Source organism: Etheostoma cragini, chromosome 14 (genome assembly GCF_013103735.1).
Source record: "Etheostoma cragini isolate CJK2018 chromosome 14, CSU_Ecrag_1.0, whole genome shotgun sequence".
Taxonomy (NCBI): Eukaryota; Metazoa; Chordata; class Actinopteri; order Perciformes; family Percidae; genus Etheostoma; species Etheostoma cragini.
Window position 1 is genome coordinate 1,011,526 of NC_048420.1, and position 17,497 is coordinate 1,029,022.

Here is a 17,497-nt window from a genome sequence, read left to right on the forward strand (position 1 = left end):
GGGGGGGGGGGTATGCTGCAGCCGCAGGTATGTGATTGAATGCTTCATTACACAAGTTGTGTCTTTGTATGTTTTCAGTGGTAAGTGATCACGAGTCTCATAAAGTCCTGAAAGTACTGATGTGATCCGTTATTAATCTGGTGAATCTACGGACTAAGAAAAGGAGAAGGAATACCATGAAGACATGCACTGTGTGTGTGTGTGTGTGTGTGTGTGTGTGTTTGTGTTTGTGTGTGTTCAGTTCCATGGGCCCCAGATAGTCTGGATTGTCTTGTGATAAGACAGAGAAAGAAAGTAGCTGTGGAAAGCCAATAAGATTGTGGTAAATTATCCAAATACTGCCAAATATTCAATATTTACAGTTGGATTAATTTTGTAGAAAAGCATTTATTTTTGTTTAACCCTCATGTTGTCCTCGGTCAAATTGACGCGTTTGCCTATATCAATGTTCTTTTTAATGCCCCAAAATAACATGATTGATTCCACACAACGCTCTTTGGCAAGTACAAATCTCTACTTTCATTAAGTTTGGGGTGTTTTATTAAATTTTATAGCATTTGAAAACAAATTGAAGTGGTTTTGAAATAGTATTGAGTAAAAATTGACATATTCCAGTCTGTTGATGGCGTATCCATCAACATACATTCCTTTACTTTTAGTCGAAATAATTCAAAATTTCTGCTTTTTCAACTCAAACGTTTCCTAAAAATGACGTTTGTTGACCATAAATTAAAAAACTTTAAACTTAAGTTAATGAGTTAGTGTTACGTAGTGTTGAAAACAGAAAAAAGTGACAAACATTGGAAAAAAAGGGTACAAATGTAAAAAAAAGTAAAAGCGTCAATAAAAGTGTTGATTTTTGATTTTGACGGGAAGACAACACAAGAGTTAAAAGAATAGTCCAACATTTTGGAGGAGTGATTGCATCCATGGCTTTAAATTATGGGTAAACTATGCTTGGAGCCCTAAGTCGAGTGGACACAACACAGGACTTTGAGCACGGAGACGGCTGTCCATGTCCAGGGTGAAACCAAAAGTTAACGTGGACAGTGTACAGTGTAAAGGACTGAGACAACTGGAACAAAATTAGAGACTTTCTCCTACGGCACTCTGACAAACATCCAATTCCATTTTTCATGGTGTCAAGTCATAACAGAAGTTATCTCAGAACACTTTGCAGGTTAGGAGTAAGTTTGGACCAAAATCTATAATTTAAAAGGGACCCAATAATTCCCCCCCCATCCACTGCTATTGACACAGAGGCAGTCATAAGATCAGTTATCCTGCAAAGCTCCAGAATCAGCTGGTCAGCTATTCAAACTATTGCTGTGTTTCTTCTTATTTCAATCTTATCTGTATGGAAAAGGCTTCGGAACCAGCAGTGAGACTAATATTATCACTTCTCATTGCATATGTGCCTCTTTCATTCCCTCTCCAAGGTCATATTTTCACAATGCAGGTTTCCCCTCTGACAAAGCCCACCCCCCCTCCACCCCCTTGTCCCATCAGAACCATTAGCTTAAACTCAATGCTCTGGTGGCAGCAAAGAATGATCACGGTTGCTCGACACCCACCTGGTTAGTGTTAGGGATCTGCCATGTTAAGTGCTGTGGCGGGCGGCCCGGGCTGCATCAGGCGGCTCCAGATAGATAGTGTTTATTTAGCGCTGCATCTGTTTGCTCAAAGAGACACTGTGCAGAGCTTGGCAGCACCCAGATGGCTGGCCGGCGGCTTCGCAAAAAAACGGCCGCCTTCCACGCCTGCTGCCGCCGAGCCATACAGCATCCCTGTAAAGCTGCAGAATAGAGAGCAGTATCGGCGTGCTGCACCAGGAGGCTAGGGGCAGCTGAGAAAACAGAAATAAAGAGGACAAAAGATGGTGGGTGAGACATCGCTCATTGACTAGTAGCAATGCTTACTGTTTTGTGACAGTAGGCATTGCTGTGGAGAGTGTATTTAAGAGCCGGTCTGAACTCCCCTCAGTGACCCTTCATCCCTTGGTCTAACACTCTGGAGAGCACTTCAGAGACACTCGGCACTCCCTCATTCACAGCTCTCCCTCAAAGCCTGACTATGTTGTTGGGTGGAGGGCTTCCATGCATTAATCCCAGTCCTCTCAGCTTTTAGTATTGGATTGGAATCAGATGCTATGTGGAGGATGTGTTCATTTGTTTTCATGTCAGAGACCCCATTTCAAATAGCATCATGTTTACAGAGTTTGTCACCATGACCTGTATTGTTCCCACCAAAGAAGCCGGAAATGCAGTGTGTTTTCTGTAAATAATGTGTCCGTGTGTAACCTTCATACCGAGCATCATCATCATCTTCAGTTAAAGCACCAGTTAGGTACATCTTGGTTGTTGGGGATGTATAATGTGTAATTATGAGAATTTTTGAATTACAGTATAAAGGAGCATTTATGTGAGATCCAATGTATGTAAGTCCAACATCCAGGACTTCATGTTCTCATTGAGTCAAAGCAAAGACCTGATTGGCAAAAATAGGCGTGGATTGCAAAACTCTTAAAGTTAAACCCTTTGAATTCAAAGTAGTGCTGGAACAATTAGTCCACTAGTTGATCAACATAAAAATATTCAGCTGCCTTGATCAATATTATGTTATTACTGTATCAATGGTCCAAAGGACTGTATAATATGAAATATGTTGCTCATAGTGATGAACCCACAGAGAATTATCAACACTTCTGTAGTCCCGATCTGCTACCCAGGGCCTTTCAGCGTCTTTGCTTTGGTTTTGCAAATCTACTAAAGGTTCGACCATCTTTATTTCCAGCAGCAGCTGCTTTCAGTTACAAAGGCCCCTGATAAACCCACATAAACCGACAGATTGTGTAATTTTTGCAACCCTTAACACAACGAGAAGTCTCTGAGCCATTCAAAAGTCAGGGGAGAAAAAATCTCGCAAAGCCAGCTCTAACTCCACAGCACAGTGCTGTGGAGTTAGGTCTGGCTACACCACGCCCACATTCTGGGATAGGTAAATAAAATGCCTTAAGTGTGGGACGCAGCAACGGTGGTTCTGCAAAATAGTCTCAGGAAGGAACTTGTTTTGGTGGAGAATTTGCACCCTACCAAAGAAAATGGACTTCCATTGATTCAGATTAAGGGGTAAAGCCATATTAAGAATGACAACAGCCCTTCATAACTAAATTCATTCATTTCTAAAAGACAATTAGTCGACCAAGAAGATGCCGTTAATTATCCCACAAGAGGAAATTCACATTTTCTCTCTGTTGGAAATTCACATTTCGACTCAGTTGGTACAGTCTTTAGGCCTGAAATGCACGCAAGGCCCAAGAAGACAGAATTTTACACCAAAGATCTCAAGGTGTCAAACAGACACGTATAACCCAGAAAAGATAAAAAGCACGGATGCTTTTTATGCGGATGTCAAGAGAAGTGATCGCAGACACTTCATAATGATGAGAGTCCCTGCACTGGATTGGTTCCCCCTTGCCCTTTTGTGGGTATTAAAAAGCCATATATTTGCATGGCCTCTTGTCCAATGCATCATTTGGATGTATCTGCTCATGCTCGCGGTAATTTGCTTGGAGCGCAGTAGTAATTGATTGCCCTGGGTGGGAGGGGGGGTTCACTTGCCACGTCGCTGTCTTCCTAAATCACATCTCGTGGCTTGCCTGCCTCGGTGTGGACCCCAACCCCCGTGCCAGACACAGTTTGTCACCAACACTATGACAAATGACATCCACGGACACACATGAACAGATTGTGTTCCATCCCCCTTTCTATGCCATCATTCTGGACAATTCCTCCTTCTAGGGTTTTTGTGAGTGAAGAGAGAGGCTCAAGGTTTTACTGTCCGTACTCGGCTGCTGAAGTCACTAAAAGCAGCATTTTGTACAGAATTAGCGTCATGCGCGGCTCTTTTAGATGAGACTTTACAGCTGGTGTTTTGATGCCGTTTTGCTGTGCCATTTGGGCCGTGACATTAAGAAAATCCTCCATCACTCACCTTGGAGAGATATAACCAGTTAGTTAGTTATGCTCGGGTTATACTCAAAAATGACTATGTTGTCCAAACTGCCACACAAATGGTGGAGTGAAAAGCCGGCCGTCATTGAAAGTAGGGCGACACAATATCGTTTAAATTTGGGCATCATCGTGCCCATTTTCAGACCGTCCCTCCTGGAAGACATGCATGATGTTGCACTCGAGTGTTCACATAAAAAGTGGCAGAACTAGTTGTATGAAGAATGAAAAAAAAAAGAGAGCTTCAGAGAGAAGTTCAAACTCTGCCGACTCTCTCACCTTCACACAAATGGCCAATGAAGGTGTGAATTTGGAGTTTGGAAAGCCTTCACAAGGCACTTCTGATAAAGTTCAATGGCAGCTTAAATGTCAGTTTAAAAGCCAGATTTCCAGATTGGATTTATGGAGATTCCCCAGTTTAGTCAAAACTCAGATGCATAGTGAACTATGCACGAGGCCAAAAAAGGTCTATTTGACAGTTCTTTGAGGTAAAGTTTGTCAATTAAAGGTCTCAATAACTCTTTTTGATGGTCTTGATCTTGTCTCAGAATCGACCGCATTTTACTCGGATTCAGGGGACTCAGGATGTTATTTCAAGAGCTTCAAGACCACAACTGCAAGGATTTTGTTAAATTGCTAGTGCATTGTCTGATTTATGCCTATGTGTTCAAACTTGCAAATGCAACCAATAACTTGACTTATATCTAATTTGAAATGTGTTACCTTAAACCTTTTTACCATAAACAAAAAACATGGACCTATTTTTTTTTTTTTAATTTGTGGTGTACTCAATTGTCCTTAGTGTGGTTTGACTGATGTGAATTTTTAAATGATATAATGATATTATATAGTATGGCCTCTGCAAGGCCTCTGTAAATACAATAACAGCCATCGGCAATTTTACATGTAAATACAATGAATATGTGAAACAGCATTTAATAGGCGAGTGTGTGTTTTTTGACGTGAGATAACAGGTTTCACAATTTTGAAATTAGATATCGCATATGCTCTTTATTAAGTACAGTATTTTGTATTCATTTGACATCTGTGAAGATTTATATAACCAGGTATGAAGCAAGACATATCAGTAAAAACTGATAGTAACACTCCAGTCTGTGTCCATGATCTCTCGTCGTTGTTTAGTTAATTTCAGTCATAGTTGCCGTTTATCTGGACACCATTTTAAGACCTATTCACACCGTTCTAGTATGCTTGGAGAACTTTAGTTGATTGTCTGTAATCCTGTGGGAATCTGCAATGTCTGTAATTTGTCAAGTCAAAATTTCACCACAAATTCCCTTCCATATTTCGCCAAACACAGACCTTGTGTGATAATATAAGTCTCTTGTTAATCGGCATCTCTGTGATTCGGGTATTGGCTGCGTTGGCAATTATAAATTAAGTTTTGAATGAGCCCTATCATCATATCAGGCAGATAATGTCAGTAAATTGGAGTCAAATATAGACTATCCAGTGTGAACGTGCCACACAAAACACAGAAGTGGGGGTAATTTCTAAATCCCATGACGTCCTATGGTAGTAATAGTCTTTTCTTATTAAGCAATTAATGTTTGCTTTACTCACTGGATATAATCACTGTTGATTTAGTGCAAAGTCTCGTACATATACGTACCTCCATATGATTGACGTATAGGTCACGGATGTAGGTCACAATGTAAGGGCCGATTAACGTTAGCACATTACTGCTGCCCCTCAGCAGTGACAGTAATCTGCCTCGGCAGACCAACACAGCATAATTCTCTGAAACTGAAAATGATATTGACCTCTTTCACTTTGATGCTGCGAGACGTCCGATAATGTGGAGACAGGGCGTGAGATGTGAGATGTGGATGTAATATGTTTTAATATATCAAAGTTAAACAGAAACACAGCATATGGACTCCCTGGTTGTGAGTGATTTGGTTCGCAGTATCTTTGTGCATTTGAAAGGATTTGCATAATCCCAGTTTCATGGATGATACTTGGATATCTTTACTGAATTCTGTGCATCAATTGAATCATGAGAGATTAGTTCAAGGACATAAAGCATTCTTGGCAAAGCAGATTAGACATTTGAGGTTGACTCCATCCGGGATTATTGCCTGATTATGGAGAAAAGCACTATAAACGGTTAATATCATAACTGCTCTGACCATCAACACTTTAAATCTAGTCTTGATTGTTGATTGTTGTCAAACGGAACCTCCTCTTGGTCAGATGATACAAGCAGGATGTGATCAGAACAGAATTTGGTCCCAGAAAAATTCAATTTGGTTCAGCTTGCATGCCTAATGTTTTTGATGGCAATTACTATAATATGCTCTCTAATCAAATGCTGGAGTTAACAGACTGTTCATTTATGGTTGGTGCAGATGTCAATGCTGTGTGGGACCCAAATATTGATTGGTCAAACGCTGGGGCAACTGGGGACCAGGCTCAGACTACACTTCTCTGAAATCTCTCTTTGAAATCATGGGCCAGCAGCTTGATTACAGATAGTTGGCCCACCTTTAAGGAGTATTCCTTTTTCTCAGGTAGACACAAATCCTTTTCCAGGATAGATTTTCTTTTTGCATTCCCTCAATTATTTCAATTAATTGATAAAGCGGTGTTTCTCCCAATGGCATTATAAAGGGCTCCTTTGCGCCCCCACTTTTGGCGAATTGTCTCAACATGCTGTTAGATGGCGCCTCAATACTGCTTTACTGAAATATGAATCCTATATTACTTGGCTTATTGCAGAATTCCAAACATTTGCAGAAATTAATGTTGGCTCCGTAGAAGACCCAACGATGTTGTGGGATGCGATAAAAGGATTTATTAGGAGCAACACCACACGTTTCTGCTCTAACGTAACATGAAGCTATGTCACTGAAGCTGCAAAATCTGAGTTCACCAGATTAGACTCACTTATACAAACTAATTTTGCAGACCAGATAGCTTTAGAACCATCATTAACCAAGAAAGAAATGAAAGTTCTGAAACAGAAATCTGAATACGTAATTCACAGAGCAAGGCAGCGCTTTCAGGGCGCTAGACCACCACCATCACCTTCTCGGAATGAGATTAGGGTCCAGTGATAATTTTGCAGATATTCCCGCTAATAAATCTTGAGATGGTAATGTCAGAACTGACAGTTCTTTCAGACATTTTATTCCAATCTGTATGAATCTGTAGTTACCTTGGATAGAGGTTAAATCCGCTTGACCTGTCTCAGTTATCAGCAGAAGAATCAGCTAGCTGGACAGATGAATTTCTATTGAAGAATAGATGCCAGTACAGAGTATGCAAAAAGGAAAATCACCAGGCTTTGATGGGATTAAAACTGAAGTTTAAACAACTTTTTGGGAACAATTGGGCCTTTTCCTTCTTGACACGATTAACTTCTCTATTGAGAAGGCTGGACTCTCAAGGGATGTTAACACAGCCTTGATTCCCTGACTCCTGAAAGAGGATAAGGATCCTACAGAGTGTTCTAGCTATCAACCTCTGATCCTGCTTAACGCTGACATAAGAATCTTTGCAAAGCTCCAGGCCCATTGTTTGAAGTCTCCTTTGGCAAAATTAGTAAACTTTGATCAAACAGGATTCATAAAAACGAGACTAGCAGCAGATAATGTTAGATGCCTTCTCCACATTGTTGATTTGGTGGAGGACAGTCAGACCCCAATGTCACTTCTCTCTCTTGATGCAATGAAAGCATTTGACAGACTTGAAAGGCAATTTTTATTGTCAGTCTTATAAGTGATGGGCTTTGGTAACAATTTCTTTGGTATGATTAAATCTTTGTGTTCTAATCCCTCAGCCCGAGTCTTAACCACACGCACCTCCTCCTTTTTACTTCCAGTTTCAAGATCCGACCGCAAAGGTTGTCCCTTGAGTCCTGCATTATTTCTTAATTCTCTGGAAACTTTGGCTCAAGCCAACCGCCAATCACTTATGGTCTCACATCTTATCAAGACTGGGAGATTGCTAAAACACACTGCCATTTAGCTTGTAAATGGCACACTTTTCCCATATATTCAACAATACAGCAATCCTGATTGGAGGGAGGCCGATAACAGCTCCACAATGGGAGCAGAGGGGACTTCATTGTCTAAAAGACATTCAATCTACCACGTTCCTCTTTTTCTTTTACCTTTAGTGACAGTGGCAGTGACCTTCACCCATCCATCCTATTTGGAAGTTATTTACTGTGCAGCCTAAAAGTTGTGGTATGGTGTCCAGGCTTTATCAGTTGTCAGGGGTATCTGGCCGTACTGCCCTCCCCATTGAGAGGCTCTGCATGGACATGCGATTGCCCAGGACTGAGTAGCAATCTCAACTGGCATGATGTAGGGTCTAAAATTCAAAAGTATCACACAATCCAGACCATCAGCAGATTCACTACAATTTCATTCATACGACATATCGCATCCCTGTGAAAATTCTCCACATGAAAATTATTAACAGCCCTTTATGCACTTTCTACCCAACAAAAGCACCATGTACATATCTACACATGTTCTGGGAGGGCTCTCCCGTTAGTCGGTTCTGGAACAATATTCCATCCAAATTCTCCGCCTTGTTTAACGTTACTGTGCCTGTTCCTGATAATGTCTTGATTCTGAATGACCTTTCAGCTCTCTGGGACTCAGAAACGTGCAGTCTTTGCTGGACTTACAGCTGTCTAGTGACCTGTCCACCCACACATGGACCATTTCCTACTTGGATGTAGTATGTAAAGAACTTTCCACAACGCACATAAAGAACGTCAGGAAAAACTCTGGAAACTTGGGTGTTGGGGCTGTGAAGTTCGGACTGTAGCCGTGTTTGGTTCCTTGTCTTTTATCTGTCTGTGTATATGTCTGTTTGTGCATGTGTTTGGCTGTGTTTGTTTCCGCGTGTGTTGTTTTTGTCTCTCTCCCTCCTGTCTTTCATCTCGATGTTCTATTAATTTATTCCTTTTTTTTTTCTCTGGCCCTGGGACGCGTTCTCTGTCTCAGTGTATTTTCCAAAAGTAAATTTTAAAAAAGATCTCAAAAAGCATCCCACATCCTGTTGTGAACTCTTTCCTAAATACTAAAAGGATCAAACTTTATACTTAATCATCACATACATGCAGTACCATGTGGTGATTTTTTTATTACTGCATTTAAGCCGTCCTAGGTATTAGGAACAGTGGACAGCTATACATACAGAGTCCAGGGGGCAACTTGGGGTTTAGTGTCTTGGTCAGGGAGACTTTGACATGTGGTCGGATGACCTGGGATTGATCCGCCAACATATCTGGCTCTTTCGATCTCTCTTGTTCACCAGCTAACTGCTAACCGTCTGTCTGTAGATTCAACTTGAAACTCTGCTGTTGGAATGATTTTACACTGTGTGGTCTCCTAACTAGCTAACCATGGCTAACCCCATCTTCTGTCGAGATATTGGGAATTCCTGACAGTTATGCTATCTTTTAATTGACAAAACCCTTTTGTAACTCATATAACGCATTGTCAGTTGATCCACTGTGGTTATAAAAATCTATTAGTGCAGTTTTAACAAATAATACATTTTAACAATAATAAAGTAATGATGGCATTTCTTACAAATTGTGTAACGCCTTGAGGCTCTACACAGTCGCATAACACTATGATATATATCTGTACCAGCAATAAACCTCCTTGGCCTTTATTCAACGACCTAAGTGCAATGTGTGATTACAAGCTTGCTCTGGTGCATGAGTATAAAGGGCTTTATTGTAAACTAGGGCAGAGATTGTGATTGTAGTGTTGTCAGCCAAGGAAGGTCTCTTGGGTGTCTCAACCTGACAATGGGCCCGGCTCTTACCCTCCAGCTCCACACCGTATTATTCCAAAAGGAGTGTGTGCCGCTGAGCAGGGATGTGTGATGTTGGGATGATCATGCTGTGGGTTGAGTAATAAACTTAGTTGGATTGTTTGAATCTTCTCCTGCGTTAGACTTCAACAGATCTGTACCTAATGAAACAAAGGACTCATGGTGCACTTTAAACACGACAACCTGGGCTTTGTTGTAGCTCCTGCCTGTATGGGGCTGTTAGACTTTCTTCTAAGTGGTTTAGGATTTTTTTTCAAAGCATTTAGCGTACCAGTGCAAGGCACTCTCTGTGTCCGTAGCAGAAAAAAAATTCAAGTTGATGAATAACAGTTGATAAGCTCATCTTGTGGTAACCCAGGGGACGTGGGAGGCACGATTCTCTATATAAACAGGAGACTCAGAGACCGTTAGCTTTGAACATAGTGCCTTTTAATAAATCATTTAAAGAGAGGATTCTTCCCATCCAGGGACCTTTGGCCATCTTGTAGTCTTCTCTCAAAACAGACTGTCCTTTGAGGATAGAGCAGAGAGAGGTCAGTCCTTTCCCTTACTGAAAGCCCCAGCGGGGTTGCCTGCTTGGTCCTTTGTTTCCAACTCCTTTTCGCTCGGATTGGAGCTGGCTGAGTTCATACGTTCCCTGATTAACTGATGGGCTGCAGGTGTGACCAGTGCCATGTGCCTGGTGCCTGCAGCACTTGAACTCTATTACCTCCCCCAAATCGAAATTTAGGAAGCCGACCTCTGTGCTGAATTGGCTGGCTTGTTTCCCTTGGTTTGCCACAATCCAGATCACCTTCTATTTCTATATAGCAAATGCATTTTTCACCAAAATGCATTGTGCATGTCCGTGCTTAACAAACAAGCTGAATGCATTTCCTTTCTCATAAAACCTTTCAAAGCAAGTTTTTGAATGAATTTTACTTTGCTTGTGAGTTTACTGGCTAGTAGTCTTCTCTGTCCCTGCCTTGGTTCGTTATCTTTGCCACCAACTGTACGACTGTATCACATCACCTGTGCTGTGAGCATCTACACAACTACGGGTCCTCCTTTAATTACATTAGTTGGTGGTTTGATCCCCGGTTTCTCCTGTCCAAATGTCAACGTGTCATCGAGCAAGACTCTGAACCCTAAGTTGCTCACAATGGTCGGCCCATTGGCTTGTATGACAGCTGAGCCAACATCAGTGTCTGGATGCATGCGAATGGTTGAATAAAAGGAAAATTTTGAAGTGCTTTGTCCGTTTAGGTTGAAGAGCGCCATATGAAAGCCAACAAGTCCTCCAATCCATATGAGCACATAGGTTGTTTGGATTTAACTTGTTATACGACCCACAGGAGCGTTTCCTAAATTTGTGCCCTAATAGTGGCAGGAGATCAACGCGTCCTCACACCTAACGCAACAGTTACAGTTTAAAACACAAAGTCAGCATTGAGAAACGGTCACATGTTTGTTGGATTTAGGCAACAAAATTACTTGGTTATGTTTAGCATTAGATTGTGGTTTGGGTAAAAATGTGTTGCGTAATGTCACTTCATGATGTCATTGCACATGTGATGTGCAAAGGGATGTAGTTAGGCTTGCTACGTGCAGTCAAAATTTCAAGTTTCAAATGGGACACAAACAGCGCTCAAGTCCTGTGTTTGACATCTACCACCCCTCCCACCCACCCAAAATAGAGGTCTCCACCTAACAATAAATGTAAATATGAGTCATAAAAAAAATATAAGTGGTAGTAAAAGTATTTTATGTAAAAAGTACCTCAAAAGTGTACCTAAGACTTTGTTTTGTCCCTCCAACAGCTACAACCACACCTACACCCAATGTACTATATATATACTTAATTTGAAAACGCACCAAAATAGCTCTGAGGAAAGTTTAAGGTAAGTAATTGATTACCTAAATTCATTAATTGAGCCACAAAAAGAAAAGAAAAAAAAATCATACAATCCATTGGTGAAGCCTTAAGAGTTATTACAGACTCTTGTGTTTTCTTCCTTTTAATGACTTTGCCAGTGGCACTAAGCTGACAGAGATTGGTTGATCTGACAGTCGACTGCAGCTTCAAAACTTTTGTGTCCTTATGTAAGGTCTCACATACATTTTCACTTGACAACTTTCTGCATATCTTAAAAGTAACCAGAAAAATGCCCACTAGCAACAAAGTTGGTCCTCGAGTTGTCTTTTATCTTGTTTCAAGTCCACATTTGCTTCGATGATTGAGTCATCCGTTTGCAAGTCATGGCTGACTCTAATCCTAATCCTTTGTTCTCCTTCAGCTGTTCGAAATGACCGGAATAAGAAAAAGAGGGAGAGCCCAAAGCCCGAGCTGGCAGAGAGTTATGAGCTGACAGCTGAGCAGGAGAACATCATTGAAAAGATCCGTAAGGCCCATCAAGAAACCTTCCCCTCCCTCTGCCAGCTTGGCAAATACACCACGGTGAGTTCACTGTCCTATTGCACTTCCTGCAAGTATAATTCCATACAGCAGAATCAAAAAAGTGATTGTAAAAATAATAAACATAACAGTGCTACAATATGACTCCACAACCTTGTTTTACTGATGGCACCTTGTGCTCCTTTGATCTGGTCTTGCAATCTAGCTCAAGTGCAGAGCTCATAATGAGAATCAATCTCTTGTACTGTACTCCAAATCCCCCTCTAAACCTGGATGTACATTGCTGACTGTTGAGGCAAATCCTCACCAACACCACTTCTTCTCTCAAAAGCTATTGATTGGACATTAAGGGTTAACGGCTAACACACATCATGACTTCCAGCTGCCTCTGGTTGACCTGACGTGTCAGATGGTTTGTTGGGAAAGCCGTTATTGGAAACTGTTTGGAAATGGTCAGGCACTTTCAAAAAATACTTGGCAGATTATTAGATGAACCATCGGTCTATCAGGGCCGCCATTGTTGTTTTGAACGAACACCGCCCACTCAAACCACGGCTGGAGCTGCCAGGAGCTACGCACCAGGTGCTGATTGGTTGGACACAAACATGTTACCTTAGGATCGTTTGAGATGAGCCCCGCCTGCCTTGTTTGGGTTTGTGAAGGCTTCATTATCCCTGTCATGACCCGTCCCTGAACCTCCTTCAAACCAGCGCAGTTGCTTTCCACCAAACCCAGGACATGGTGTGAAACGTTTGGCTAATTAAACAGCTGATTGGATCTGAATTGACTCAACATGACGACGTTCTATGTACACTTGGAAACTTGTGACTTCTCATTCAGACCGAAGGCTGCTGGAGATGGGTGTAAACTGTCCAATTGTACAGCGTATTTTGTCACCGCTTCCGGCTGCTCTCGTCCACATTACACACGAGGGGAATCGCGTGATCTTGTGAGACCGCGAGAATCCAGCAGCCGTGCACGCTAAGCCACTGGTGAGACGGACCCGAGATGGTAGCAGGCTTTGTTTAATCCAGTTTTCACATGTGGCAACAGCGAGAGGAGAAATTAAAAAGGAGACGTTAGGACTGGAAGATGCTGCAGTTGCCAACATCAAACCTTCGTGAGGGAAATACTACAGCCAGGCAGCTTGCTGTCAGTCTGGTTGTGGCAGACAGTATCTCAAGCTTACCGATACGGTCACTTCAGTACAGGTTCCTGAATGATACTGATGAGTTTTTCCTGCATGGCTTTACAACATATAACATTTGACAGCCAAACCAGCATTACTACATCTTGGCAGAAGCATGCTGCTTGAATCAATGACACTGATGAAATTTACTCCATAGGTATTGAAGGACACAGCTTTTTCCGATACTAAGGAGGCAATTCGGTTGGGGCCTAAAAAGACGACCCAGCAGTGAAATAAACACAGCTAATCCAACAGATCATTATCTGCTTCCGTGAATCGAAACGGGCGCGGAAGTGAAGAGCTAAGAGGGGTGACAGGAATGCTTTGTCTGGGTTGGTGAAGGCTTCATTATCCCTGTCATGTCCCGTCGTCAAGGCTGAGAGTTCTGTGCTGTCCCCGAACCTCCCTCAAACCCTCAAACCTCACAGCTAAACTAACAACCCATGAAAGGCCAGATAGCGAGGTCGATGCTTATCCACGCAGGACCTTGAAGAAGAATCTCGTCAGTTGGACACATCAAGCCTTGCTTGTCCAGTCTCAAAGCGGCCGACCCTGACTGTGCCCTCATCTGAGTGACAATGAGCTTCGCTTTCCCCCAAAGGACGCTTCGACACTCGTAATGACTCGGAGCAAAAGTTGGAGGTCGTACAAATGTTGAAAAAAAAAACTCTAGAGCGAGTAATTGATGCTGAGTTTTTTGACGTTTTGACAGGCAAATGGTTGGAGCTGCAGGACGGCGGATGGCAAGCAGGGATTGATTGACTCGTAGCCACGGCGGCATGGTGCAGGCAGCTGACAGCGTCTTATGTGTTTGTTTTTAAGATGACTTACATATAGATTACAATCGGCGCCGAGTGAGCTGTGATTGACACCAACGCTCCTCAAACAGTATTCTGTTAGAGAGTGTATGAGAGCGGGAGGGGGAGGATGTTTGATACCATTTGGCGGTGCTAGTTTTGTAACTCTCATGACACTTGTCAATCATGTCAAAAACTGTTTATACGAAGACAAACACATCCGCTGAGCAGCAATAATGTGACAGTAATGTCTCTCTTGCTGCTGTGATAAAAGTAATTCAGTCAAAGACAAACTATGGAGCCGAGATAGGTAAGAGATGCTAAAACGGAGTAAATTGTCATACAGTGTAGCTGTTAGCTGTCAGTCATTCATTATTCATGACATTTATATAGCCCTTTATCACAGACACTACACCAGCACCCACCTGGCTGATGCACAGCAGCCTTACCCCTTAGTCCCCTGGTAGAAAAGGAGGGAACATGTTTTTAGTGATGGGGGAAACCGGATCCCCCGGAGAAAACTCTGCTGCTATTGCTCCTACTACTACTACTGCAAACTATTGCTGTGAGGTCGCCGTGTTGAAAATCCCTGACAACGAAAGACTAAGAGATCTCTTCTCCTTCCTCTTTATCAAAAGGATCCCCATTAGCTGATGCCGTAGCCGTCAGCTACTCGTCCTTAGGTCCACAATACCCATTACACCACAGACATACGGTACATGTGATCACATTAATATGCAATACACTTATCCACGTACATTCACACGCATGTGTACACTTGCACGCATGCCTACATTTCCCTTAATCAAGAGATCAAACTGAAACCCGCAGCTTTCCGCTGTTCGCAGCTGTATATACAGTATAAGCTCCCGTCTCCATAACTGTGTATTTTTCCCCTTACAATCCCAACACAAAGCTCCTAATCACTGTAACCCCTCTCTACTCCACCCTCATCCCATTCCCACTCCCCCGAGACACTTCCTGGTTTTACAAAATAAACAGTCTGCATTGAGTCAAAATCCATAGCTGAAATTAGTAGGACATAATAGCAAAAATCTTTGCTCCCCGGTTAGGATATGAGCCAGTGTTTGCTGTTTGTTGGAATAGGCTCAGATAAAGCCTTAATCTGGATCAGCGGTAATTATGCTTGCTCACAGACTGTGAGAAGTTCCTCATTATTACAAGCGATTGGATCCTGATGCGCCTTTTGAGGAAACAGAAGTCGGAAACAGAAGAGGAGCTCCCGCGCCCCTAGATTAGGTTAAAGCTCCAATTATGTGGTGAAATATTCAAATCCTAGTCTACGGCGATTTGGGAGTTCATTGCCGGGTTAGTTGAGATAGCAGCGCGTGTGAGAGGGCTTAGCTCGACAAATGAATAACGCTTCGTTGACAGTGATGGTGATGAAAAACGAGCCTGGCACTTTCAAATACAAAATAAAACATTAGCGCTCGCCGGGGCCCCCGGCGGCTCCAGGCAGCGGCGGCGGCGGTGTACAGTACACAGCCCAACCCGGAGATATTAGGTCGCCATTTTCCGTCACAGGTGCCGCCTGATTTTACTGCCTTCCCCCGGTTCTACAGCCGTACACACACACACACACACGAGCGTTGCCGATGTACTGCCGAGCGCTCATTTCTACACCGCCTGCTTCTTCTTTTTCTAATGCAAGTTGTCTAATTTGTTTAGATAAATGTTCTTAAATGAAATTAGAATTCCCCGGCAACTTCCCAGTTTTGCTCTATTGAATTATGGGACTTGTGTAATTGACCGAGTCCCCCCTTCTTCCTCCTCAGCTCGGCCTTTTTCATCCCTTTCCCTCTCCCCCCAGAGGGGAGAGCAAGATAAGTTGCTTTAATATCAGCCACCTCCACCCACCAAACACATGTGTATTGTGCAAACATACACACACACACCCACCCACACGTCTCGGCACTGCCTCCTTCAAATCGGATGTCAGTCCATGGAATGTGCATCTGTAATGCTGTTGTGTCGACTGCAGCTCGTTGTCCGTGATTTAAGCATGGCCCTAATGTGCCTCTCACTTAACCCAGGATCATATTTAATGATTTATCCCTCTCTCGTTGCTGTTCTCTGTCTCCCTTTATGTCCCTCTTTCTCTCTCGGGTTTGCCACCGCAGATTGTTTGCTCGTGACAGTGTCCAGCAGCCGTGGTGCTAACCGCCTCCCATAACAACCTCAAACGGATTGACTCCAAGTCTCTCCACGCGGCCAGGCTGGCCTGTGGCATAGGCAGTCCAGACAAATGCTAGGGGGACCGACAGTCCCCAATGAGAAAGAAACGTTTAAGATAATGAGAAGAAAACCAACAACAACCTCAGAAAAGAGACGGAAAAACAAGGAAAAAAAAGGAAAAAAAAGGAAAAACTTTGAAAATGGCACCAAAACGTCAAACTAGTAAAAAAAAAGAAAAAAAAGAAAAAAAAAAAAAATCATACCAAAACACTGAAACTGCAGAAATGACATCGGAAAGGCAACACAAATATCGGTAGAAATGACAAAAACACTGAAAAAGTCAATAGTTTTAAAAAAGCACACAGAAACATTTGCACCAATAAAGTCTGAAGGGCAGCAAAAAAAATGAAAAGCAATGAAAAAGGGAACAAAAATGTTGGAAAAAACTGACAAAAATGCTGGAAACTGCACACACAAAAAATGCTGAAATTACTAAATACTGCTAAAGAAGTACTAAATACTACTAGTACTAAATTGGTTAGGGCTGCGGTGTGTAAGTGCTCTCACAGTGAAGGATCCCTGGGCTGCATGGGCTTAGACTGATGTGCAACATATTGAGTACATATTGTTAATATTGTCGTATTAGTCGGTCACTTTCTCAGCAGCCTTCTTCACCGGCTTCAGGGGTGATGGACAGTAAAACCTGGCTCACCATCCTGCACATGATTAGGAGCCCGGGCTCCAAACCACAGTCCAGAGATCATCTGTTGATTGTAAACGTTCATATTCAAATGGGGAAACTTTGCTCTACTGTTAAAAAAAACTCAAACATGGTGGGATTTTATTGGCTGAATTTTGGGCCAATAGATGGTAAATGATTGTGTGAATGATGTTTTTTTTTGCAATAAAATGTTACTTCTGTCAATGTGTAAAACGCTTGATGGTTATCATTTCACACTAATTAAACTGAATGATGAAATATGAAAAGAATAAGAATGTGACACTGAGACTTTTTGGTCTCAAAATAATATTTATATATATATTTATATTCAGTTTTATTTAATATATCTGAAGTTTTCTCAGA

General features: G+C 42.2%; 1 protein-coding gene across 1 annotated transcript in view; it reads left to right on the forward strand.

The window, feature by feature from the left end:
- LOC117956834 (retinoic acid receptor beta-like) overlaps positions 1-17,497 on the forward strand; it is a 73,355-nt gene that overhangs the window by 37,203 nt on the left and 18,655 nt on the right. The window contains exon 4 of the mRNA XM_034892125.1: positions 12,113-12,273. Within this exon, the coding sequence (XP_034748016.1) occupies positions 12,113-12,273 (161 nt within the window). The remainder of the gene's footprint in view (positions 1-12,112; positions 12,274-17,497) is intronic.